The sequence below is a fragment of the Sinocyclocheilus rhinocerous genome, unplaced genomic scaffold (assembly GCF_001515625.1).
Source record: "Sinocyclocheilus rhinocerous isolate Xijiao unplaced genomic scaffold, SAMN03320098_v1.1 scaffold605, whole genome shotgun sequence".
NCBI lineage: Eukaryota > Metazoa > Chordata > Actinopteri > Cypriniformes > Cyprinidae > Sinocyclocheilus > Sinocyclocheilus rhinocerous.
Genome location: NW_015661612.1, coordinates 2482340 through 2494259, shown reverse-complemented (window position 1 = coordinate 2494259; position 11920 = coordinate 2482340). Strand labels below are relative to the sequence as shown.

General features: G+C 33.8%; 1 protein-coding gene across 1 annotated transcript; it reads right to left on the bottom strand.

Moving 5' to 3' along the window:
- Positions 1-3659: 3659 nt before the first annotated feature.
- LOC107726432 (alpha N-terminal protein methyltransferase 1B) lies at positions 3660-10572 on the bottom strand. The gene is made up of 4 exons (XM_016535997.1): positions 10227-10572; positions 5337-5509; positions 4487-4739; positions 3660-4026 (listed from the first exon to the last, which is right to left on the bottom strand). Exons 1-4 carry the CDS (start codon positions 10399-10401, stop codon positions 3770-3772), a joined length of 858 nt encoding a protein of 285 aa, XP_016391483.1. The 5' UTR covers positions 10402-10572; the 3' UTR covers positions 3660-3769.
- Between the last annotated feature and the right edge of the window lie 1348 nt (positions 10573-11920).

Below are 11920 nucleotides of genomic sequence, written 5' to 3'. Positions count from 1 at the left end.
ATTATTTTAATTTTTTTCATATTTTTTAGTTAGTTGTTTTAGTTTGTTAATGTATTATTTTATATTTTTATGATTTAATTAATTATTGGCCTTTCATCAACTCAATCAAAAACTAGAGTTTATAGATGTTTATAGAGGTTTTCTGATAGTATCAGACTGATACCCAGGACCCTCAAATATGGAAAATATTCACTTTGAATATATCTAGTCAGGAGATCTATGGAATCAATATAATGCCACTTATATATGCAAAATAATAAAGTTTTGCAAAAGAAAACAAAGTTTTGCAAAAGAAAATAAAGTTTTGCAAAATAACAGCGTTGCAAATAAATTAGTAGATATGGCCATGGAAAATATGTATTGCAAAATCATTGCTTTTGTGCTGTTTCATTTATATTTTGCAATTCTTTATTTTTGTTTGCAAAAAACACATTTATTTTTTCTCAATACTTTCATTTTCGTTTGCAAAACTTTATCTTCGTTTGCAAAACTTTATTTTCTTTTGCAAAACTTTATTTTCTTTTGCAAAACTTTATTATTTTGCATATATAAGTGGCATTATATTGACTCCATAGAGATCGTCCTATTTCATTTTTGACAGGAATGAAAACGAGGCTGTGACTCGGGAGTGAGTGATAAATGGATTGAACTGTTGTTTGACAACATACTGATTGTTTAGCTGATGAAACATCTTTCCATTTAAATGTTCAATAGACTATAACTCCATAAAACTGTTATGCAAGATGTGTGAGAATCTATACCTCTTGATCTCGTTTATAATTTTTACCCAAGTTAAAGACATTCTAGTGTCTAACCTGACTAAGGTAAATGGTGTATATTCTTTCTACTCACTATGATGGTAATGTTAGATTTATAAATCTTTACAAAAAATATTTACAATGACTGTCAGTGGAATAATATGAGCACAGTACGAAAATAAATGACTAAATGTGCTAAAATAACCACGGCTCTCTCTGAATACCAACCCTGTTTAACAATTCATATTTTAATCAGATTTCCAAAATATTCCCCATTGGTCACCCTACCTGTTAGCCCCGCCCCGAATGTACGCCATTGGTTAAGCCAATGTTGCAAGCTTTGACAGAGACAGACTACGTTCCATTCTGAAGGGTGTAGGAGACTGAAAACTGTTCCTTGGAATGCATTTCTGTGTCATCTGCGTCACAAATTAAACCTGCGCATAGAATCATGGGATCGAAAGTGTTTATCAGTTGTACCCTTCAAAATCCTTCATTCCGAAGGGCCCTTTGAAGTGGGCATTGAGCACTTCGGTTTGGAAAGACCTTCATTATGGTGGCTATGATTGTTCTCACTCCGAAGTGCCCTTCGGAGGCAAATTTATCCCGTTTGGAACGCTGCAACAGTGTTTTTTTCACAGTTTTGGGGGGAATCTCCAAATGGCTTATGGCCTACTTATCTCTGCAGACTGTCATACCAGAAGGCATTTTGACACTTAAAATACTATATTTTTAACCTTAAACCGCATAAACACATTTCATTACACCAAATACACAAAATAATGTTCTTTTTAGCAGCATCATATGACCCCTTTAAAACCATCAATTTGTCATGTAATTTGTCAAAGTTTGAACAGTTTGGATATCAAATTAATGTAATCAGCAGTACATGATAGGGGCAGTGCATATCTGAATGAACTATTGAATATCAGCATGGCCTATAAAAAGTATGTGTAACTGAGCTCTGGCCTTTGAGCTGACATGTAGAATAAGGTTGAGAGCCGGGACAACAAGCTGTGAACGTTTATGGTTGTAACGCTGTCACTCTCCTGGCAGAGACCAGCCCCAAATCATCACAATCCTTCATAATGATTTAAAGGGAATATTTTGAGATTTAAATGCATTTTTTGATTATTTTTCTTTTCCCAACGCCATGTCAATCAGTGGTATCACATTTCAAAACCCAGAGGACCAATTTTACTGGTATCAAGCCTGTAGTTATAAGACTTTGAGGTTAAAGTCTAGTTACGAAAGGCATAAATTCTTAATAAATTTGATTAAAATGAGATTTGAAGCAACTTGCATAAACTTTGACACCACAAATGAGCATTAATCTTTTCGAAAAATGAGAAATAATTGTTAAATAAACCTGAATTTTGATGTCGCTGTCCACTGCCAGCTCTAGGCACACGATCATTTGTTGATAATTACTTGTGTCAGTGCAACACTCCCAGTTGTCTGTCAATGTTATGTTTGACTCTCTGTGCCTGGAGTTTGGCCAAATTCAGCTCTAATATGACCAAATTTATTAATGTTATTTCTGTTAATACAGACCATTAGCTGCCAGACTGCCTGTGAAGGAAACGAGAAAGATTAAACTTGATAGCAGAAACTGCCAGGTACGCTAACCATTTCTGAATAGGCGAATAGACATTTGGATGCTATTTACACAGATTTATGAAAGAAATACGACTTCAGCCTGAGGGTGTTTTGAACTTTGAAAAATTTATTGAATTTGCTTGGTAAAGAACCAGCATAGATCACTCAAAAACATAACAGACTGACTGCATTGCGTGCTGTGAGTGTTTGCACTTTTTTTCTTGACAAACCGCCTATTCACAGGGAAAAGGACCTGCTTAAATTTTTTACACTGCACTGCTCAAGACGTCTTTGTGAGGCTTATATGCTGAATATTTGAGGTGACTTGCTGATGCTCTTTATGCAGACACGTTCTGACAGATTTGGACAGAGCCCAAGGCAGATACAAAAGAGTAGTCTATCAAAACCAGGGATAATTCCCTTCCTCTACAAAGACACCATCTGAGAGCCATTTACCTAAACAGTGTGGTTTTTCATGGTTGGAGGAATACAATGAAGTTTTGAACTTGTTGACATTATTTATCCTTCAGTTCTTTAAATATGTGAAGCAGAGATCTGCTTTCAGAGACACAAAGAATACTTAAAGGAACTATCCAACAAATGCTCATTATCATATCTTCAACATTGTAAGCAAGCAAAGATCCTCTATACTGTAAAGTTATTTTATATTTTGCCCATTTTACCTGTAAAGCTTTGTTGTTTTAAGGACATACTTCTAACTTAAAGCATTTGGGAGAGATCAGGACCAATGTCTCTGAAAAATGTTCACTAATGTGGTTCAATGACTTATTTCTTTATTGTTATGATTTATTGTTGTAATAAAAGAAATGTCATTGATACAGTTTTTTTATTACTCAGAATAATTAACATTTCTGTACTCTAAATAACAAAAAAAAAGACTATAATTAAAGACACAATTCTGTCAGTTACATCAGACATAGACAACAGCATTATTTTCTTGTAAAAAATAAATCAATAATTTATTTTTCTTTATGATACTACAGTAAATGTACAAAATACTACATATTTTGAAAAGGGCGATACAATTATATACATCTATCTGTTACATTTCAACAAAAATGGAAATTATATTTAAAAAAAATCTACATAACAGATTTCTGTCAAAGCCAAAATAACATGTTTGCACTTCTGCATGATCTTAACCTTACATGTATATGAAGTAGAAACAAAATAGCCTGCTTTCATTGCTTTTCAAAACTGCAAAAGCTTCTGGAAAGATCACAAAAAAAAAAAAATCCACTGATTCCGTAAACTGAAATTACTACAGTTTTAGCTGGTAAATGGAATTTAAAAAAAATTGTTTGTATGCATTTGTAATATATACTATACATAAGTGCATGTACAACGCATTCCTCTAAAAAAATGATCTGCTTCTAACCCAAGTCTTTCCTTCAGCGCATGGCGATCATCCATACAGGCACAATGGCCTCAGGAAAGCCTTCTTGCTTTTCCACGTCCAGTATGGTGAGGCCTGCTGTCTGAATGATGTTCTTCATGATGTCCAGTTGGCGAATTATGCTGCTGTCAATGGGATCCAGCTTGCAGCCCTGCCGCGCCATGTTATCCTTAATGATGATCACACCATTGGGCCTCAGGCTCTGCTTAGCACGCATTAAAAACTTCATCAGGTCCTTATCAGTAAGATGACCTGAGAAATTTAAAATGGTTTGTGAATCCTTGACAAAAAGAGAGTGTGTACATTTCAAATGTCCACAGTCCAAAAGTCATTTAGCAGATACTATATATAACTACTTGTTGTTGGTCACTTTGGTTAGGTCTTAAAAAAAATCTGCCACCACCTGGAATTCATGTATTATCATTATATGGTTTTAAGCAGTTTCATATAGATATCTCTGCCGCCAGTGTCAAATGTACACAGACTGCAGTGAGGGAGATGAAACTGTATACTGAAACAAAAGACTCTGACTAGCATTCAGCTGCTCTCATTACAGCGAATGGGCAAAGATAGCCTGGACCTACTAAAATAAGCAAGAGTAGGTGGGCAGAAAACAAAGCTCAAATTAAAGTAGTAAATGCAGACAAAACATTACTGTAAAATACATCTTCCATAAAATCAAATTATCCATGAAAACAATCAATTCACTCACAGGCAACCCACTGAAGCCAGATGACATCGTATCTCTTTGTAGGTGGGATGAATTCCTGCAGATTGTAAAGGTAGTAGGCTTCCACTTGGTCTGCGTAATCTCCGAGGTAACACTCATGAGCGTGGAGGATGAACTCTTCCATCATGTCAAGCATCTCCATGGATTCAAACACAGGAAACAGAACTCCTTTAGACACCCTCCCGATTCCACAGCCACAGTCTAGTGCTCGCTTGGTGCCAGCCTTCCCTGGACCCTATCAGGATCATAAATAAAAATAAGACGCATAATAAATGATCCGTCTAATTGTTTTCCACATTTTTTGATGTTCAAAAATAATAAAGAATTATGAGCGCTAGTCCAGGTTCATGGTCAAAGTTTCAGCAGAACAGCTGAACACTATTCATGAAGCTAATGCTATTTGTCAACTTGGATGTGTTAATTAACCACATGTTCAAATAGCGTAATAGAGACGTGTAGAGCTTGGTCATTCTGATCTTGAGGTCTTGCTATCTAAAAGTATGTGTGAGCAGACTGAAAAGGCAATATGCAATTGAAAATGATTGTCTGCTGTTATAGGCTGTATCTGATATTTATAAATAGGATATTATGTACAGTATATAATGTACTCTTTTTAACTGATGTATGAAAACAAATGTATGAAACAAATTGGCGTAGAAACAATTATCACTCAGAAATTGTTACTAAATTTCTCAAATAATTACATTGAAATAAACATGACATTCTGAAGTAGAAAGATTGAAATAGTATTTTCTTGTAAAATTTACTCCAATAATCTTTGTTTTAGTTACTTTAAGCATTCAGTAAGAAAGAGAAGGGTAAAATTTCATACAACAAACTTCTTCAGGAACTGTCTTGAGCCTTCAAGGTCAATCTCCGATATCTCCACAAAATCTCCCATCATGCCCTCCTCTGACGCCGGGACATCCTTGTAGAAGTTCTGTGCCCTGTAGTAAAACTGCTTCTCGCCTTTAATGTACTCACAAGTCATGGCATAGAGTTTCACTGTAGGGCAATAAACATATAGACAGTAAAAAAAATGCACAACAGTTTTCAGGTTTTTGTGAGTATTTTGAATTATTCACAGACTACAGAGGAAAAATAAGCCATTCATTTAATTGCTAGAAATCTATTGTGTTGTAGTTATCAAAAGCATGTAGGGATCAAAGCATCTCAATGGAAAGTGTACAGTTATGAGATGAAGTTTCAATGCAGTCGTATCTTCTCATTCACTATTCACAACAACATTTAGTCATAAGTAGTTTTTTGAAAGGTACCAGTTATTAATAGCATCTGTTTATGGAGTAACATATCTGAATTTCCAAGATTTGTTCTTTCTGCAAATGGGATTGAAGCATTAAGATACTGTTGGTATTGACAGTGTTGTACTACATTGCAAAGGAATTATTTGTTGGCACATTTAGGGGTTTAGATAGTTTAAAGCAACCCAACATGCGATACTCTGTCAGCAGCAGTCTAATGTCACATTATTAAGTTCAGCTGGAACATCTGCTCTCTCGAATGGATGGTCACTAAAAGAACAGACCAGTCATTAAGTCAACGCATGCTTGGAAAGTTCGAGTCAAACATCAGATCACCAGATGATTAGTGGGAAGACCTTGCTGAAGGGCTACAGGTGAGAGAACTGGCAGGGCGAGTGAATTGTGATACTGAAATTGTGAGCAGGCTTTTCCAGGTGAAAAAGATGTAGTATTAAATGTATGAAATACTCTTAAATTGCGCTAAATATACTTAAAGTGGTTCCAATTTAACACAATTTCAATATATTAAATAGATTACAAATAGATTAAAATCCAACTTAAACATATCTTGAAATACACTTAATATACTTAAAGTTGTTTCAAAATAATAAATTTAATATGCACTTAGTATAGTATAATTTAAATATAGTAAGTATGTCTGAAAAAGCACAATTTAAATATATTTATTTTTCACCTGGGTTGACATGCGAACCACAAGTTTACTCGTCCAAAGTCAAAAATAGTAACACTGGGTAGTAATTCCCTGTGGACTATTTTATTTTGGACCTGTATATTTTTGATGGCCCTTTTTATAGCTTAACACGCACTCATCTGCTTTGCCTTATTGGTCATGAGACAACATTAAAACAACCTGCTAGCATTAGGAAACATTTCAGCCAAAACAGACATTAATACTAATTTTTCTGTGAAAGAGAAAAATCCATTTACTCACCCTCAAGTCATTCCAAACTTTTTCTGTGAAACATAAAATATATTTTGAGAAATGTATCAGTGCTTTTTCCCATACAATGGAGATCAAAGATCTGGTTTCTTTAAAATATCTTCTCGTGTGTTCCACAGAAGGAAGAACGTCATAAAGTTTTGGAATGGCATGAGGGTGAGTAAATAATGACATAATTTTCATTTTTGGGTGAAATATCACTTTAAGCTAAGCACAAAACACTGATGGGTTCATTTCAGTCCTCCAAAAATTATGAATGATTGTCTTCCCTTTTGGTCTAAAACACAGTTGATGTCATGTATGATGCATTAAAAATATTTTTGCTGCTAATGCTTAATTTTATTGTAATTCATTATGAAGAATTTCACTGACACTAACAAAACTTTGCTGTAATTTGCGAGGCATTTCCAGTTTCCATTGTGCTGATGGGGTAAATGTTTTGCAATTTTATGTGTTCTACTCTTCCCACAAACTCCATACATTTTGCATGATAATAGCAAGTGCTGTTGCTAGCTTTTAGTTACCTGGAAGATGTTTTATATGGTTACTTTTTTAGAGTATAGTTCACAGTTTCTAAATTTAATAAAAACTCTTTCCAATATGTTGCATTATGCATTATTCCTGTAAATATAATTTAATACCCCTTACGCAAAGAAAATATATTTCCTAATATATGAATGATCAATATATTAAACGACATAATGGTATATTAGAAATTATACAGAATAATATATTGTGTAAATATATTACAATATATTGAATAATACATAAAGAATTTACGCTTTTCATATATTGAAAAATATGTGACAATATATTTACTTATATATCACAATATATGTCATTTTATATTCAGTAATACACTTTATAATATATAGATGTACATGTGATAAGATATGGTACTGCATGTGTAAAAATATATAGAACATATTCATGCAGTATATACTCACACATTTATGGAAATATATATTTCTCATATTTAACAATCATTAATGATATACATGTTTCATACTTTAAAACATAGCCAGCTTTCAATAGCATAAGCACACCTACTCTAATTGAGCACTTAGAGAGAACAGACTATCACTGTGCTGAACAGTGCACTACCATTAATTTATAAATGAAGTATCATAATTTAACAATATTTGGCCAATCGTCTTCCTAACCACAGGCTCTACTCTTCTGCACAGTGGTTACCCCACAAACTTACATACCAGAAACCCTTTTACATTTAAAAATAATACAACATTAAACACTAATAGATATGCCCCTATATTAATATTGAGCAAAAACACTTAATTCTAACATTTTTATTCTCCTTTAACAGTCAGAAGCAAAGCATGCTGGGAACTAGAGATCTGCTTTAACTCATTGTGTGAATGTGTGTATATATGTACTATATACATTCACATTTATATGGGAGCATCTATGTGCAATACATTCTCAATAAAGGATCAAACTATGAATATTTATTTTTGTCTTCATTTCTAAATATATTTGTATGTATCAATATATAGCTATATATTGTCAATGCATATATTGCTGTATATTGAAAAATATAAGCACTATCGTTTCCAATATATGGAAATGTATTATGTAATATATCGCATTATATTTTGCAGTATATCACCATATATTTTTGTTTCGTAAGGGACCAACTATCAAGTATATTTGATGAAGATTTTTTACCTGAGTAAAGGCCAAGGGTAAAATGTGTTGTTCTTTGTGCTTTCTTATTTTTAATGCCACACCAAACTCATCAGTAACAATGCAAATGGGTGTGATTGTGTCTGTTTAAAGAAATCATTAGTTTGTTAAGTTTTTTTAACGTTTTCTCAATGTTTCACCAACACTCAACCACAATTTCCAAAGCCTTCCAATACTTTGAAATCAGCTGCTATTGCTGCTAATACACCAACATAAAGCCATAGCTGATGTTTTATTATTCAGTGGAATGTAAAATATGCAGCATGCATATACATGGATATGCAATTATGCTTAAAATAACATAGATTGCTTAAATTAATAGTATGTATACTGTACAGTGAAAATTGATTGTTCCTATTGGATATTATGGTTTAGGCACAGTTGTTCAAAAGATATAGAACATATTCATGCAGTATATACTCACACATTTATGGAAATATATATTTCTCATATTTAACAATCATTAATGATATACATGTTTCATACTTTAAAACATAGCCAGCTTTCAATAGCATAAGCACACCTACTCTAATTGAGCACTTAGAGAGAACAGACTATCACTGTGCTGAACAGTGCACTACCATTAATTTATAAATGAAGTATCATAATTTAACAATATTTGGCCAATCGTCTTCCTAACCACAGGCTCTACTCTTCTGCACAGTGGTTACCCCACAAACTTACATACCAGAAACCCTTTTACATTTAAAAATAATACAACATTAAACACTAATAGATATGCCCCTATATTAATATTGAGCAAAAACACTTAATTCTAACATTTTTATTCTCCTTTAACAGTCAGAAGCAAAGCATGCTGGGAACTAGAGATCTGCTTTAACTCATTGTGTGAATGTGTGTATATATGTACTATATACATTCACATTTATATGGGAGCATCTATGTGCAATACATTCTCAATAAAGGATCAAACTATGAATATTTATTTTTGTCTTCATTTCTAAATATATTTGTATGTATCAATATATAGCTATATATTGTCAATGCATATATTGCTGTATATTGAAAAATATAAGCACTATCGTTTCCAATATATGGAAATGTATTATGTAATATATCGCATTATATTTTGCAGTATATCACCATATATTTTTGTTTCGTAAGGGACCAACTATCAAGTATATTTGATGAAGATTTTTTACCTGAGTAAAGGCCAAGGGTAAAATGTGTTGTTCTTTGTGCTTTCTTATTTTTAATGCCACACCAAACTCATCAGTAACAATGCAAATGGGTGTGATTGTGTCTGTTTAAAGAAATCATTAGTTTGTTAAGTTTTTTTAACGTTTTCTCAATGTTTCACCAACACTCAACCACAATTTCCAAAGCCTTCCAATACTTTGAAATCAGCTGCTATTGCTGCTAATACACCAACATAAAGCCATAGCTGATGTTTTATTATTCAGTGGAATGTAAAATATGCAGCATGCATATACATGGATATGCAATTATGCTTAAAATAACATAGATTGCTTAAATTAATAGTATGTATACTGTACAGTGAAAATTGATTGTTCCTATTGGATATTATGGTTTAGGCACAGTTGTTCAAAAGTATTTTCAGATATCATTTTGAAAAAGCTTTAGGGAAAGATATGCTAATACCATGAATACTAATGGTCGCAGGCCAAATGCTGACAACTCTGGCACTTCATACTCCAACTCTACGACTCCATACTTCTTGTTCTCATCACAACAAGATTTACAGTGAATGTCAGTAATCTTCAAAAGGTCATAATTCATACAATTCACTGTGCCACCCACACCCACATCTTACCCAGAGGAATCTGTTCCAGGAGGTACAGGTAACTGGCGAAGAACTCCTTCCTCAGCGTATTGTGCAAGTGGAAAGACATACTGTGCTTGCACATCTCATCATCTGTCTTTGCCCAGCGGTCTCGGAAAGCTTGATGCGTCCCGCTAAACTCCATAATGGAGGTGGAATCAGACATTCTGAATCTTCTGCAAAGTGACTCAAAGCGTAGGTGATAATGTGTAGCTCAAGGTGTCTCTGGAAGAAATGCTAAAGACACCACGGTGCTGCTATATCTGTAGGAGGCCTCTGGTTACTGACCGGTTGAGCGTTCTTTTCTCAGCAGAGTGCTTAAAACTCCCACATCTTATCAGATCACCTGCTTTAGGCCTGGGGTGGAGGAATGAGAAAGGGATGGGTAAGATTGCCTCAGAAGAGGGGTGGTGCCTTCTTCTCCAGTTCCAGAAGAAGCTCCTTCTCCTATGTTCCACAGACACAGAATGGCATATTAGTGCATACCAACACATGAACCAGAGAGTCATGCATTCATTCACAGCTAGCGACAAGCGGCTTATGTAGTGGCTATTCTTAGCACTGCCTTCTCATGTTTGTATACACGGTATTGGTGGCAAGTTCACGGTGGTGAGGAAAGTTCAAAGACAGATCTAATCTGAACATGTGGTGCTGCTTACTGTTTGCATGCCCTGACACTGCAGCAATATGTTATAATAAGAAAAATGCAATTCACCAAAATGAAATGTTTTTAGAGTTACTCATTCAAATTGTGTGAAAAAACAGAGAGAGAGAGAGAGAGGGAGAGCGAGAGAGAAAGATATCATTTTTAGTCATGTCAGCTCATGGGCCATGTGTTACTCATATGACTGCAGTTTGAAGTTTGGATAAATTGCCAAATGATCATCACCTTAGTGTATGTGATATTCAGTGAACCAAAACTGAACCAGTGCTTAAATTGGAAAAGCATGCTCAGTGCAATTAGAGAAGACTGTTTATAAATAATGCAGGTCTTACAAAGTTGGTCCAAAAAAGCCATATTTAAATGTTGCAAACATTGTCACATTTTGTTTGAGGTCTTAATAAATCTAAAAGATATCACCATACTTCCCCAGCTGATTCATCACAGTACAATAAGACATTTTTTTGTATTAGCCCACAAGTTTTCTGAAATGTTATGTCTAAATATGTAAATGAGGCGTTATTTAATTAAAAATGCACTAATTTGCATACATTTCCAGAACATAAATCTGAACATTAGATAAAGCCAGATTCAAAATTCATTAAATTTTGTTTACAAATTACAGTTGAATTCCTTGGATTTTCCTCTTTTTTTACCACCCCATAAATACTGTAGACAGTCAGAAATACAATTTTCACTATGTTTTTAGGAATAAAAGGTTATATAAATCAATCAAATGATATATTATGAACAAATCCCTCTGTAAAAAACTTTAGAATAATAAAACAACAATGTTTGGTGTATGCAAGTGCTATTGAAGTAAAGATGTCTCGCTCAGCACATGAGAAAAAAACTCATTTTGAGAAAATGGCCTCTAATTGAAATCTACAGATGCAAATACAGGCTATAAAGTGTAATGAATTAAACATTTAATTGTGTACTTAACTTACTTTTTTTTTCTAACAAGACATTTGTTAGTCCAACAACTGCATAAAAACTGGATTGGTGGTTAAAAAGTATTCTG